Raw genomic sequence first — 15,603 nt, forward strand, 5'->3', positions numbered from 1 at the left:
GCTTCCTTCCAGTCATGTGAAGCCTGTCACTAACGCAATGTCATTGGACAGCTGAATGCACTTGGAGAAGAAAAATCGTGAGTTCTGTTACATCAGCTAATGGACTACTGTGCTGGCTAGCATTGTGCTGAGCAATGAGGGGAGAGGAAGGGCCGTCTTACCCACCCAGAGAGAGCAAGGCCAATTGGGCTCTCTTGGACTCCTGGCCACGGATGATTGTAGCATCACCATGGATCAAACTTGTGGTCTCCTGATGATATGACCAACACTTAGATCAGTGGTTCCCAAACTGTGGTACGTGTACCCCAGGGGGTATGCCAAAAAATGTTGACGTTTACACGTAACATAATGTGATTTCATTCCATCAGCTGGCCACACAATTACACAGGCCCTTCCCAGATACAGACATAAACAGCTCTGCACTCCACTCACCAACAGCTGAACAACAGAACCTCACTGAAACAGCTACGAGTCAATCTTTGAACACTGAGTTTAATCTAAAACCATTCAGCACATGACAAATCTGTGTATATTTTCCTCTTATTTTTGTAAAAGGCTGTGTTGGAAGAATGTGCCCTCATGTAGACCACTGTGCACTTGTAAACAACAGTATTTATTCAGTATATCTGGTGTAAAGTGTCATCGTGTCATAAACATGTTTGATGTTCATGACAATATGTGCAGTAGTGCAAGGAGTGAGAGGGGGAAAGGAATGGTGGGGGGGCAACAGGAGTTTTAATGAACTGTAAAACAGTTTTGGGAACCACTGGCTTAGACAGTTGTGTCACTCAGGAGCCATTTTCTATATCATTTCATAATAATAATAATAATAATAATAATAATAATTTTTATATATATATATATATATATATATATATATATATATATATATATATATATATATATATATATATACTCAAAAATATCTCCTAAAGAAATAACTTCTAGTTAATGGTAATTTTGACTAAAGGAAAGGTGGTCTCTGACTCTTGTCCAGTGCTATCTTTCAACAGAGTGTATTTTTTAAATTAAAAAATTAAACTTAAAAATGTATTGTACGCTATATAGCCAAACGTATGTGGACACCCCTCCTAATTATTGAGTTCAGGTGTTTCAGCCACACCCATTGCTAACAGCTGGATACAATTAAGCACATAGCCATGCAATCTTGATAGACAAGCATTGGCTCTAGAATGTGTCATATTGAAGAGCTCAGTGACTTCAAACATGCCACTGTCATAGGATGCCACAAGACAGTTTGTGAAATTTCTGTGCTGTTAGGTCTGCCCTGGGTAACTGTAAGTGCTATTATTGTGAAATGGAAATGTTTAGGAGCAATATTAGCCACAAAGCAGTAGACCACACAAACTCACAGAGCGGGGCTGCTGAGTACGAAGAGCACAGCTCCTATCCTCTGTTGAATCACTCACCTCAGAGTTCCAAACTGACTCTTGAAGCCACATCAGCAAAAGAACTGCACATCGGGTGCTTAAGGGAATGGGTTACCATAGCCGTGCAGCTACAGACAAGCCAGACATGCCAAGAAAATGCTACCTATCAGAATGCATAGTGCCAAGAGTAAAGTTTGGTGGAGGAGGGATAATGGTCTGGGGCTGATTTTCAGAGTTTGGGCTCAGCCCTTAAGTTCCAGTGAAGGGTAAAGTTAATGCCACAGCATGCAAAGGCATTTTAGACAATTATATGCTTCCAACTTTGTGGCAACAGTTTCCAGCATGACTATGTCCCTGTGCACGAAGTAACTCCACAAAGACATGGTTTCATGGGTTTGGCGTGGAGGAACGCCAGTGACCTTCACAGAGCCCTGACCTCAACGCCACTGAACAACTTTGGGATGAATTGGAACATCGATTGTGAGTGAGTCAGGCCTTCTCGACCAACATCAGTGCCTGACTTCACAAATGTTCTTTTGACTAAATGGGCATAAACTCCCACAGACACACTCCAAAATGTTGCGGAAAGCCTTCCCAGAATAGTGGAGGGTCTTATAGCCGCAAAGGAGGGGGGCTCAACTCCAAATTAATCCCAATGGTTTTGGAATTAAATATCCAAGAAGCTCACATGGATGTGATGTATAGTTGTCCACATACTTTTGGCCATATAGTATTCCTAACGGATCCAAGTTTGTTAATCAAAATAACTAAGATTCAGATTTTTTGCAAAGCTCCACATGACGTTTAGCTAGAGTGAAGTGGATTTTAATAGCAATATGGAAATGACCCAGAAAAAGACATTCTCTTTATTCAAACTGCCTAAATTAGAAGCAAGGAAACCACATGAAACAAGATGTCCCTTGCACTCCTTTCCACACAGTGACCTTTAGTTGCTGTGCAATGTATCTTATACTGTTTAGGTTTTCAGTAAGTGTGTCTGGCAGGCTCTCGGCAGCCTCGCAGCTGGCTGTGTTAGCCCGCTGGTCTCCTACAGCTTCAACAGCCTGCCAGTGTCTGGCCCTGAGAGTAAAATCCTGCTGGAATGTTTCAGTCAGACCTGTGGCTAGGCTGCCAGCTGAGAGCGAGCTACCGTGCACATATGTTTTCCTCCCTGTCTTCATTAGACACACCAACCCTTGGGCTACTGTAAGACCCAGACCCAGAATTATGGTGCTAAAACATATTTAAGTGAAGTACCAAACGTCATGCAGGCTTTATGTAGTTTGTTCTTTAATGTTAGGAGGTGCTTATTAGAGTAAAAACTTAGCTCCGTTAAAAAAAACTACTTCAGCACACGTACTAAAAGGCCACTGCTGGGACCACCAATCCATTCCTTTAAAGAATGCCTGCTATTAACAATACATTCCAGGCGAGTTTATTTCATAAAATTCTTGTCTTCAAACAAGCTTTCTGTATTATAGCAGCTGATTGTAATCATCGGCTTTAATAAGTAGTGATCTAAACCATTTCTCTGTGGTTAAAAATCATCATTTTTATTGTGAAATGTGTAAATATTGTTCTTTGGTTCCACGCAAAATATCTTCAGTACAGTGCTCAGCATCTGCTCCTTAAGTTTAGCGGATGTCTTCTAACCACCCAGAAAGCCCCCATTCATCCACACATTATAGCAGGAAAAATGCCTAACCATAATAATGACATTTAGCTGTAACCTTCCCTTATGTTTATAACTTTGAACTTGTGCAAAAATACCAGTTTTGTATTACAAAGTATGGTGAACATATTTTCCACACTGCCTCAAGAAGACTGTATTGTCAGAAATTTCCTTCCTCGTTTTATTTTGTTCAGTGTGACTAAACATGGCTGAAATGTCTGCTGGGTGGATGAGCAGGAGCCTCCATGAGGGAAATGAGACTTCCGTCAAACTCAAAGTACAAACGAACATCAGTACAGTAAGTTACAAACAAATTGTGTGTTTTGCATATGTTGAGCTTCTACACCATGAGAAAATAGAAACTTTGAAGATGTAAACCTGACCTGCACTGGTAGGTGCCCAAATAGCATTTTTGTTCCAGCTTAAACCATGCAAACATGCTACATTTATATCAAACAACAAATCAAACAAAAAAGTGGAAAACAAACAAAAACAAATAACATTCTGCAAAATCTGACTTGGAGTACTATTCAGACTTAAACTAACAAATATTCAAATGAACAAAAAAGTCAAATTAACAAATATTCAAAACTCATTAAGCTACATGGCTAATTACCGTCTTCAGTTTGCAGTTCTTTAAAAGATTGCTTTTACCCCAGTGAAGGTCTTGGCCATTCAAAAAAGAAAGAAATGCTGAAACGTATAACCTCTCCAAGTTTACCTGGTTTGTTGAACTTGACTTGGGTTTCCTACAAATCAGTTAGTTACCTCCTCACTGCTTATAAGAAGATGATTTATTGTGCACTTCAGTCTTCCTAAAGAGGTGGAGATTGGAATTAATTCAGTTTTTCACAAAACCCCTGAGTTTACTGAACTGGAGACATTGTTCTGCTGGACCGACTGTTCACGACCTTCTGGAAGAGATCATCTGAAATATGATAAGAGATCAAGGCATTACCAAAATGCCCTTTCAACTTTCAAATTTCAACTTAAAAATGTCATGTATCAAATATAAATATGCAAAACAAGTAATTAATAAGTGCAGATTTTTTAACAATATTTTATTAATAATGCATGCATCCCACAATAACCTTAGAGGAGATTAAAACATGTTTTTACCATTTTTCATGACTTGTGGGCCAGCCTATGAAAAAAAACAGAACACCAGTTGTTTTTTAGGAATATAAAATTCATTTTAACAGTTCAAGCTCATGCCTCCGACAATATACTAAATTCCCAAAATATTATAAATATTATAAGTAAAATTTACTACTAATAAAACTCACCCTGACAGCAGAGGTACGCCTTGTTGAAGAGCCACCTGCCTGGTCACTCACAGTTTTAGGAGCTAAAGAAAAAAAGTCACACAGGTTGTAGCAAACTGCTGAAATAGGCATTGCCTTTTAAGATTTTTAGAGAGGAAGTAAACTGTAAGAAAGGTGTGATCTTACGCAGTGGCTTTATGATTGAACCAACAGCATGCACAACTCCATTAGTTGCCATCATGTCACCATCAACAACTGGCACCCTGTTGACGTACATAGTGGAGTTTCGCTAAAAAGAGAAAACAAGTTACTTGATGGCATGACCTAAAATAAATACATATAAATAAATCTCTTATACTATAGTAAATATAGTAACATGTCAGGCCTGCTCTCAAGAGAGCATGTTGATAACTACACTGTACAGATAACTACAGAATTACACACAACAACAACCAACTGATTCATTTTACCTTTTTTGCATGTAAACTTTTACATACACATTAAATCTTCTTTTCATGAAAGCATGCATAAGCATATTTTGTTTTAATGTAATATGGGATGCATAATTATTTTTACAGAAATATAAAAAGGACATTCTGGCTCTCTAATGATAGCTGTGACAACATGTAGTGTTATTAACTGTGGGTTCTCACCATGCCTAGCTCCAGTTTATCTCCTGAGAGGGGCTTCACTCTAGTATGAGATGTCACTGCACCACTAATGAGAAACTCATCGCCTATGTGGTACTTCAGAAGTTTGGTCAGTTCCTTGGGGTCTCCTGGATAAAGCATGGCAAGGGCAGGCATTACAACAAGTATTACAGAACAAACCTATGGCAGAACATATCAAATACGTTACAATGTTTACAATACAATACTTTTTTGTATGCAACACTGAAGACTGAGGGAAAAATCATACTTGTAAGTTTGTTGAGGTCAGCTGGGGGCATGGCACGGAATGCGTCGTTGGTAGGAGCAAAGATGGTGTAGGTCCCTTTTTTGTTCAACAGCTCAGTCAAGCCTGCTTTCTGAATATTGTCAACTAATGTGCTGTGAGGAAGAAGAATGGTTAAAAGACATTAAGACACGTGTCAGACTCCTGTACATGCAGGCAAAGGCATCTGCAGACTACAGTGTTCTGCCTCATTAAACACACCTGATTCAACACATGAGCTAATAAGTAAGGCTTTCAGGAATTGAATTCAAAGCATTAGACGAGAAAAAACATGCCTGCATTAAGAAGTGAACATATTAAAGAGTCAGCTACATTGACAGGCCAGTCTCCACCTATTTCATCATATTTGTATGGAACTCTCAGCTTCATGTTGGAGCTTGTTAGTGATCACTATGAAACAGTGTTAAGAGGACTGACACTTAGGGCTTTGAATGTGGGTGGGAAGGAGAACAGCTGCATATTCTCTTTCAGCCTTACTAAGCTGGTAAAACCATTACACCCTTTTCAGGGAATTTTCCCCCGTGGGTATTTATGGAGTTTTTAGGCTTCAAAGACAGTTGCTGAATGCAAATTATCAACTCAAATTCTGGCAGCACCTATGAGGTGATGGAGTTCATTTCTAGTATCATACCTTCAGTATATAAATGGACATGGTATCTCAGGCCGCGTTCATGTGTTGACTGTGAGGATATTCATTAGCAATAGATTATCAGCTATTCACCTGAAACGACTATCTGCCTTCAGAACATCCATGATGGTGCCCATGGGAGGAGCTAGGACCTGATCCACGATGAACATGGTGGCATAACGGCCGTTTTTGTCATGGGCAGCGATGCAAGCATTCTCGATGCAAAGGTTCTGCAAAGCACATGGCAGTGATAAGTTCAGGGTGGTTTGCTATTGCCATCAGGGATGCTGATTCAGGACTGTGTGTTTCTTGGAAGATGGATTGTGAGCAAGTGGGCTGTGGAAAACGTTAGGGTGATCCAAAGGAGAGGTTTCCGGTGGTCTGTGAATTCCATTACGCAGTAGAAATGTGAGAGTTCAAAAGCATTAGATACATCACCACTATCATGAACATGAGTGGAAATTAAAGACACATAACCAGCACAATAATTATAGGTAGTCTGGGCTGCTTCTCCTCTCATCCTCAGACCTAGAGCGATAGAGGAAAATTCCCTTACGTACTGTAGACCTGTCGTAAAAAATAAAAAATGATCAAAAACTACATACCTCTAAAAATAAGAAGTCTAGCCACAATGCCAGAGACTTTTTTCTAATGCATTCAATAATGTCTCATAATAATTTTTCATTATGAAATATAGTACCGAGAGGATAAACATTAAATGTAGGTGGGGACAGCTGTTTTTCAAGTCTTTCACTTGCTTTTAACTCTTAAAACTATATTTTAACTATAAAATATAAGAATTATCTTAAATACAGATTTCTTTTTTGACCTTTGACCAGTATTGATTTGACTTATCTCTTCTGTATAATCCATCCTCTGTTTCTCTAGGTAGTAAGAAGATAACTTACGTTTCTGAACACAAACACTCTGAGTTTATTTCCCCCAAGTGTTTCCAGCTCCTGTCCATGGTACAGACTCTTTGAGGAGAACTTGCTCTTCAAAATGTGGTTCCTCATCACTTTTCTCAACTCAGGAGTTATAGTCAAACTGCCTGTGTAGAAGTTTCATAATGAGCAAAACTGAGCCTTTTTGAGATATTATCAGTGTATCTGAGAAAGGAAAGCAAAGACAATTCTGTTCTCCAACCTTTGAAAGCATCATTTTGTGGTGCTATCAGAGTCACTGCCTCTGAACCAGTAAGATGAGGACCTAGACCAGCATCTTGGAAAAGCTTTGTAGCTGTGGAAACCTGAGGAGTTCCCTCAGCAAGTTCCTTAAGGGTCTTAACTATAAGAAAAAAAAACATTTTACTTATTACAACATAACTGAGAGCATGAGAATGAAAATGTGTCCTTGAAGTGGTGAGTCACCTGAGTCAGGGATGAGAAGTTCATTAATGTAATGGACAACACCATTTGTGCCAAGCTTGTCCTTTTCTGTAACAATGGTTTTGCCATTGAGGGTCAACCCTTCTCCATCACAGCCCACTTCCAGCACTGTGCCCTGGAGAGTTTCCAGAGGTGTTCCTGACACAATGGACTCAGAGCAGTGCAAGTTCTTGAGTATGTGGTAATTCAGCAAATCTGTGGAGGACAGATGTAATAAGGCCATGACCTGATTAGCAAAGAGCACTTTAGCACTGCTTTTTAAAGTGGATATTTTAATTTAATACAAAAAAAAACGTTTCCAAATGATGTGTTAAGTGTTGTACTAAATTACTTTTTTTTCCCCTTTTCTTTATGAGCATTTTTTAAATTATATTTAGAGTTACCTTTAAGAGCTACAGGGTCTCCCAAGATTCTGTCTAGCATTTCTTGGGGAATCTTCTTAAAGGCCTCATTGGTTGGAGCAAAGATTGTATAGGAACCCTCACTCTCCAACATAGTAGAAAGACCAGCAGCTGCAATAGCAGTCTAAAACAAAAGATAAGGAAAGAAAGGCAGTAAACACAAACAAGGAAAATAAATAAATATGGCATATTTTTAATGAATATGTTTCACACTGCTGACTTTTTTCATAAGTTGATGAACTAAATGTTACTTATTTGGACTTATTTTTGCTAGCTCAGTTATCTGTGAAATGAAACTTGAAAAGTTCTTGCCCGACCTGTAGTGATTCCAACTCTTCATCAGTATCGAGGAAAGAGTTAACATTATTAGTGATAGCTGTGATCACTCTGTCAACAATGTGCACGATTCCATTAGTGGCATGCTGGTCTGTCTTCACCAGTCTTGCACAGTTCACTGTCACAATCTGCAAAAAAGTTTCACAACAAGTGTTAAATGAATACCAGCGATGTTTCTGAGAATTTGCTGAGATTTGTACTGAGATTTCACTTTTCAAAAGCATTGACGCATAAATACTAAGGGAGAAAACAGTTTAAGGCTTGGTAGCTTGACACAGACAGACTCGACAGGACAATGTGAATTAGTTCAGGCTGAACAGAGATAAAATAAACAGCATAGCTCCAGAGAAGCCACTATAAACATGTCTGCTGGGGCTCTCTGTTGTTATTCATAGCTGTGGGATGTCCAAAACCAGAAATCACTTACTCCATTGGGATAATGTTGGATATGAACGTCAAAGTCCTGGTACATGGAGGGGAACGAGGAACCATGCTTGAGGTCTTCTGAAGTCAAACGTTTATTGACCATGTGGTAGTGCAATACATTGAGGAGCTCAATGTTAACGTTGCTCACCAAGGCATCCAGAATTTCCTAAATGAATGACATGACAGCATTTTATCATGTTTTTCTAAATTACAGTAAACATTTTAATGGACAATGATACCAGAAACAGAAATCTAAAATGTATATAATGTATAAAATCAGAATGGAACTGATTGTGCGTTTATAGTACTGCCCATTCATAAACAATATAAAGTGTTTTAGGTGTGTGTAGTGCTTACAGTTGGAAGGGCAGCCCAGGCTTGATTGCTGGGGGAAAAAAATGTGAAACTGCCAGGGCCCTCGATCTCCCCCTGCAGACTAGCTCTCTCAGAGTACATCTTAGTAGTAGTGGCTCCAACCACACCAAGGGTGTTGTAGATGTTCACTAAAGGAAGAGCTAAAAGAGACCAAGAGAAAATTTAATACGAGTATGGCAAGCAACCTCAAGCAAAACATTGGTGAATGTGTTATTCATACCTGCAGGACAGCCCTTCTCTCCAACCACCTTTTCATAACCTGGACAGCATTCGTAGGTGATCACGCTGTAAAGCAAAACAAATTGCAAAACAAATTTTAATTTGGGACTAATCATATATTAAGTGCATTTGTGACTTTTGGATTCTTCAATGAGATCATTAAGTACATCAACACAACCAAGCATTTAGTTGTAAATACTCATCAACTGAACAAACTAATGAATCAATTCAAATTGCACTGATAAATTTGAAGTATTATATACATTTTATATCCTGAGGAATCATACTTTTCTCACAGACTGGAGCGCATCACATGCTGGCTAGCTAATGAATAATTTCCTTAAAACAAATTGATCAAAGCAATGTAGCCCTAGTATTCAATTCCACATAGTGAATGCTGTTTAAGAAGGTGAATTAAAAAATGAATGAATTAATAACTCTTCTAAGGTTTCTGCTGTGGTTTTTTGGTTCTGAAGGAAATTGGACTATATTCTTTTATTAATAAAGGAAGGGTTCTTTGGACATAGGCCTATCACAATTAGGCCTATTTGAAGCCACAGTGCCAGACCAGCTGCAACTCAAGGCAAAGCATACCACTGCATTTTGTTTCCTTCTAGATACATGCATTTCCATAATAAATCTGCTCTGGGCTTGAGTTGGCCTTTGAAGGTTATAAAATCTCATTTCCTTAAAAAGAATCCAGAGACACATCACTGGCCAGAGGAAACTCCAGAGAAGGTGCTTAGGGACCTATACTGAAATAACAACTCCGGCCAGTACAAACAAAAGAGACATTCTTAGAAACGACCAAGCAAAGGTGCAAGCACAGGGCTACTGGATATTGTTATGGACCATTGGGTTTGCTTATTTTTACAGAAAAATATCATTATAACCCTGCAATACAGTAGGTTTATAAGCATGATAAATATAATTGAATGCCAATAAAAAGAGAAAATAGAAGAATGACTTTTTGTCATGACATTTCATCTGATTAGGTCTTTCTATTATGAACAACAACACATCACAGGTATGATAAAGACAGGCTATGGACGAATAGTTAATGTGTACACTGTGTGATAAAACTGTGAAATATGATGTGATGTCAAAACGTAAAGAACATTTTATGATGCTGTAGCACGTACACTGGATGGACCTAAACCATGAATTAAACTCACTGAAGTTACTCAGCAGTTTGATATCTTCTTTAGGGAAACTGTCCTGGTGTTCAATACATAAATCTAGTATTAAAGGAGCAGAATGGAAAATCATGTGTAAGACTTACGTGTTCCAATTTATTGATAATTTTTGTGTGATTCCTTAGCTTGGAGTGGCTATTTCAAACACTAAATGCATTTGGAAGTCTCCACAGCTAAGATAAACCTAAAATCTATTATTTCAATCACAATATTTATGTGAATAATTCTCATTTATTATGTATATTGTTAGACACGTTTTCATTTTTTTCTTTATTGAACATTTTTATTTTAATTCCAATTCTTACATAATGCAACATTTTCAAAGAAAAACCCCAATATTGATGTAAGTAATCCCCAGTATAGAAAGTGAAAAGAGCCAAGTCAAACAAAGAGGATAATCCTGATATTCAGGAATGGGTTACACTTGTAAAACACAGAGAACTGAAAAGCAGACTGAACTGATTATCAAAACAGATGGTAACTCAACTCTTATTTGTTCTCCGCCAGCATAAACAAAGATGGTAGCCATGGATTTCTGACAAAATAAACAGCAAGGCAGCATAATTCAAGCACTGTATACATTGAATTTCCAAGTTGTGTGGCAAGCTGTCCACCAGAAGTGCAAAATTGCAAAGGGTTCCGGAGATGTAGGGTGATGTTGAAATCTTTACTGTATTCAGCACATTGTGTCTAGTTCTTAATAAAAAGTATCAGTTCCTATAATGGAATTGTTGTGAAAACCAGTAGCACTTCCCATGGCAACATTTTGCAGTGATTCAACAGTTCCTTAAACAAGACTAAATAAAGGACTGTGTTTACTCAGTGTTTGGTTTAAAAGCCTAATAAATAATATTAAGGACTCTAATAGGAAAGAAAATATTCAAAAGCTTCAAAGATTTATGCTTCCAGGACATATACACAGAGATCCAGTAGATCTGCATCTGTAGTCCTAAACAATGCCCTGATGCAGAATAACAGCAATGGTTTTCTTAAGAACAAAGTCCAAAGCCAAAGTGTGGATCAGCAGAGGGTATTAGGAGGCTCCTATGTAGAGAAACCTTATGGTCTCTCCTCAAGTGACCTGGAAACACCCGCCCATACAAAGGCAGTGATTGTTCCTACAAAATGCCCACAACCCCCCAAACTTCTAAACCCCAAAAGGGGTTTCTGTAAATCAAGTTGCATTCAAGCTGATAGCCTAAATTCCTGTTTTCACAAGCCAGGTTGTGTCCTTTCACAGCCACTCTCTACAGACTTCACATAGTCGTGAGACTAGAGGTGGAAAACTCCTCAGTTACTTGTGAATGATTTGTGTGTGTTTGGGGGATATTAGACCCTCGACATAACTTGCTAAAGCAGTCATTTCCTAAAAACATCCTAGAGCCCACAGCAAGTCTCACTTCCTCTCTTGCTTTCATGAGATTTGCTATGAAAGAAACACTGTTTAGATCGGAGAAGATGAATAAAACAAGTCTTGCTCTGCCATCAAACGGTCTTTAACTCCTAGTTGCAAGCAGTAGACTTACACTTCAAGAAAGATGCAGTGCCGTTATAAAACTGCTGTGCGCATGTAACACTCTGCACATGTGGTTCCCCTTCTGCCCCGATATACATGTCCATGGAATGTTCAGGCCAGTAACCAATAACACCTTTCCCCCTGTGGGGACATTAAAATGGACGTCAATCAAAGAGAGCTTCTGTAGGGGCACTCAGCCTGTCTCTAGGCCTGCGGCGCAGTGTAGACACAGAGGAGCAATCAGATTTGTCAACGATTTAACCCCACTAAGACTGAAAGTCACCGTTAGGACACACATGGAAGCCATTACGGGCATAGGTTAAGCTCAACTCGCCGTCACAAATTCAGTCAGCTTCCATTAAACTGGTGGCTTTAAGTAATAAAAATTAAAACCTTTAAATGAGAAGAGTCCAGTGGCTGAACAAGTTGGGTAACACTTAAAAAAATAACAAACCTATGCCTACTTCTCATATCCATCACAGATACTGAAGCTGCATAATTAATATTGATTCAACAGCTTATCTAAGATGGTTTACATTTACATTTTACTGAATTTTCACAAAAGTGCACCTCATTATGTGTCTAATGGGTTAGTCAAACAAAGTCAAAAGTATGAAAAATAACTTTTTCATGCACTTTAAGTGTGTCTCAGTCTGCAGTGTTAAGTAGGGGTGCTGAAAATGATGCTAGCTCAATTATCATGTGTTAAATTAGGTGCAGTAAGGTAGCTTAAAAACATAAAAATATAGTGCGGATATCTCCAAGGAATATGATTGAGTACCGCCCAAAAAGGCAGTCAACGAAATATTAAACTGAAGCAAAGACTTATTTACATTTACTTATGGTTCCCTAAAGAAGTCTCTGTCCTCCAGGAACACATAATGCTTGGACTTAAGCGGTGATAGAAACTTTCTCCTCCTGAGGCTATGGCTTTCAAACAGCTCATCTGCTAACTATTATCACTATTGTTCTGTGGGCGGTAACTAACTGATGTGGGAAATCAGCATAGCATGTGGTGACCTGTTTCAAACTGCAGCAGGGAATTTCAATAAGATGTGCTGTATTTTTGAGATGAAGAGAGATTTTTTAAATAGTCTTTAAAAAGTGTACAAAGGGTCTGTAATTACAGTGACTATGTAATAAATTTCACAAGTTAAATGTGCAATGCTTGCATTTGTTTGCAAGTGTTCATGAATTAATACTCACTTTGCAAATAATGCAAGTAAGCAGGGCTTCTTTCAAGCAGTCTAGCATTAGTCTATATAAAAACACTTTTACAGTATAATTGCGCTGTTGTGATCAAGGGTAAATAGCTAAGCAGTGATGTACATGGTGCTCCTGCATGACCAAGGAATGTGTCTCCCATCGCGTAATGATAACTCACTTTAATGACCTTTCCTCCTCTGCAGTTTACTAAACTACTGATTACGACTGAAGTAAAAAGTCACCTAAAAGAGAACAGACCTACTGGGACAGACCCCTTTTGTTTTTTTCCAAGGTGAGCAAATTTAAGTTAAGACCTCTTCAGCCACTAAACTACTTGGGGCAGACTTTGGTAAAAACTAATGCACTTTTTAAACTTCATGTCTTGCAGTTCAGACTCACAGCCTTTAATTTGACCAACAATACTTCTTTCCAGTACAGTAAAATATGTGGCAGAAAGACCAAAAATTTTCCAAATAGACAAACAGGAGACTTTTTTGCCTGAACACTTGTAAAGTACATTTTACTGAACTACGAAATTCCACACTTATTCCAGTCAATGACATAATATCTCCTATATGAGACACACGTCTGTAGACAACCAATAAATTGAATAGACTGAATATTGGTGGGTTCTAATGGAGCAAGTCCTAAGCATAATGAAAGGCCAGACAGGTTTAGCTGTGATTGTTTAACCCACTCATTCTGAAAAAAGACAAATACTATAGAACTTGTTATAACTGGTAAAGTAATAACATCTAACAGTGGATAAACATCTAACAGTGCCAATTTGTAACTTTCTTACTTTTTTACAATCATATTTGGATTTTCTACTGTTTCTACTGATTGGCTACTGTCCTGTGCAACCAAAAGATTTAATGTAATGATCAATTAAGTGATAAAAACTTATTTTTGCTATATGGTTTGATCAGTTCAGCATAAAAACCCTTTATATTTGTGCTCAGGCAAGACCCTATGGACCAAACTAAGTTTTCTTTTAGCTTCAGATATGGACATTAAGTGGTTAACAGTGCAATCCAAATTCTTCTTTAGCAGTGTAAAACGATGTAGGTCTCTTCAAACGGATACTGACTTCGCACAAAGTGATGTTTGTGTTGACTCACGTTGGTTTTCCGCAGATTTTGCGGTGGTACCACTGCTTGCAGTTAGTGAAGTACTTCTTATCTGTTCCCTGGATCTTCTGCATAGCACAAACGTTGGGGCTGTAATCGACAAAGCGTTAAAAGTGGTCAGTACACTGGGTTTGCTTTGAACCTGTTCACACCAGCATAAAAAGGAAAATAAAACTTTTAGCAGTGTCCCTGCAGAACCAGACACATGAGCCTCTGAATGACCTTAACATCTGGACGACGTCTGGTAAATCTAAAACTTTGATTTCGCGAGCACAAAAACCCTGACAGTCCAGTCTGTAACCGCGACAAACAAAGACTTACACTGCAGTTATCTGTGCAACACAGACCCAAAAATAAAGTACACATAACGATATTTCCAGCTTAACACCGTCTACGGCGGCGTCCTTACCCATGTTGTCTTCCTCTTATCCTGCTGTGCTGAAGGACTGACTGATAAGGGGACTTCGCCGCAATCACTGTGGCGATCAGAGTGACCGCTAACGCCTGTAGAGTCAGAGGCTTCATTTCTCCGCTTCCCTCAGCGCTCCTCCACTGCTCCGGGAGCTCGCGCTGCTGGAGCGGCGATAAATACCGCCAAAACCCCTGCGAGGTGGGCGGGGCCTGGATCAACGGTCATTTGAGACGTTATGAGTGTTTCCCGTTTTTTAGAGTTTTTTTTATTAATATATATTTTAATATACTTGTTTGAATTAACAGATAAGATATAAAAACGATTCTTCTACTGTGCACAGAATAAAAAGGCATATTTGAATATGTTTACGTGTGTGAAAAGCAAAATTATTGTAGGTCTACATTTACATGTGCAGAGTAATCTGCTAACTGTGGAATATCTGATTCTGGCAATAATTCAAAACGTTTTTAAGCACTTAAGGAATCTAATAATGGAGAAACTAAATAACAAATGTATAAAAATCGACTGTAGCTTTGCATCGTACCAAAAACTCACTGAAAAAGAAGTATGTGATGTGAAATTCAAACTTCTTGCTGCAGTTTTCTTTTGGCATGAAATTGTTTACTGGCAGTGTCCGATCCTAAAACCTGATTGGCTGAACTGCGTTGTAAAAGACTCCATATAGGCACATCTATGGCTGTCTCACAATAAATGCATTTTGTATATAGTGCTGTGAACTGACTGATGTGGACCACTAAGCATACTGGTAAGCAGTTTTGTTTAAAATGAGGGGCTGCCAACCTATTTTTTTTAACAACTTGGCTAAAACATAGCAATCTTAACAGGCTAAACTGCTCCTCCATTATTTATTGTTAGGCTTTGATTTAAAGTATTTACTGATGTATTTACTGTATGACTAATAAAAATAAAAAGTAATGAGTGTTTCTGGGAGATCTGTCTTTAGTAGTGTGTGGGAAACGGACCTATGGCTCCGTTAGCTTGATGCTAACACAGCTCAGGAAAAAAAATAGGTGCTAGCACACATTAGCAATATCGTTCTGGTAGTATTTTGGTATTAAGAAGTACTT

General features: G+C 38.5%; 1 protein-coding gene across 1 annotated transcript; it reads right to left on the reverse strand.

The window, feature by feature from the left end:
- Window positions 1-2,921: 2,921 nt before the first annotated feature.
- Window positions 2,922-14,714, reverse strand: tgfbi (transforming growth factor, beta-induced). The gene is made up of 17 exons (XM_036568539.1): window positions 14,513-14,714; window positions 14,095-14,193; window positions 9,057-9,121; window positions 8,819-8,976; window positions 8,463-8,627; window positions 8,017-8,163; window positions 7,682-7,823; window positions 7,281-7,493; window positions 7,057-7,197; window positions 6,819-6,961; window positions 6,004-6,140; window positions 5,247-5,377; window positions 4,982-5,106; window positions 4,515-4,617; window positions 4,350-4,411; window positions 4,183-4,207; window positions 2,922-3,991 (listed from the first exon to the last, which is right to left on the reverse strand). The coding sequence occupies exons 1-17, from the start codon at window positions 14,626-14,628 to the stop codon at window positions 3,930-3,932; spliced, it is 2,034 nt and encodes a 677-aa protein (XP_036424432.1). The 5' UTR covers window positions 14,629-14,714; the 3' UTR covers window positions 2,922-3,929.
- Window positions 14,715-15,603: the final 889 nt, after the last annotated feature.

The sequence above is a fragment of the Colossoma macropomum genome, unplaced genomic scaffold, assembly GCF_904425465.1.
Source record: "Colossoma macropomum unplaced genomic scaffold, Colossoma_macropomum, whole genome shotgun sequence".
NCBI classification, from domain to species: Eukaryota; Metazoa; Chordata; class Actinopteri; order Characiformes; family Serrasalmidae; genus Colossoma; species Colossoma macropomum.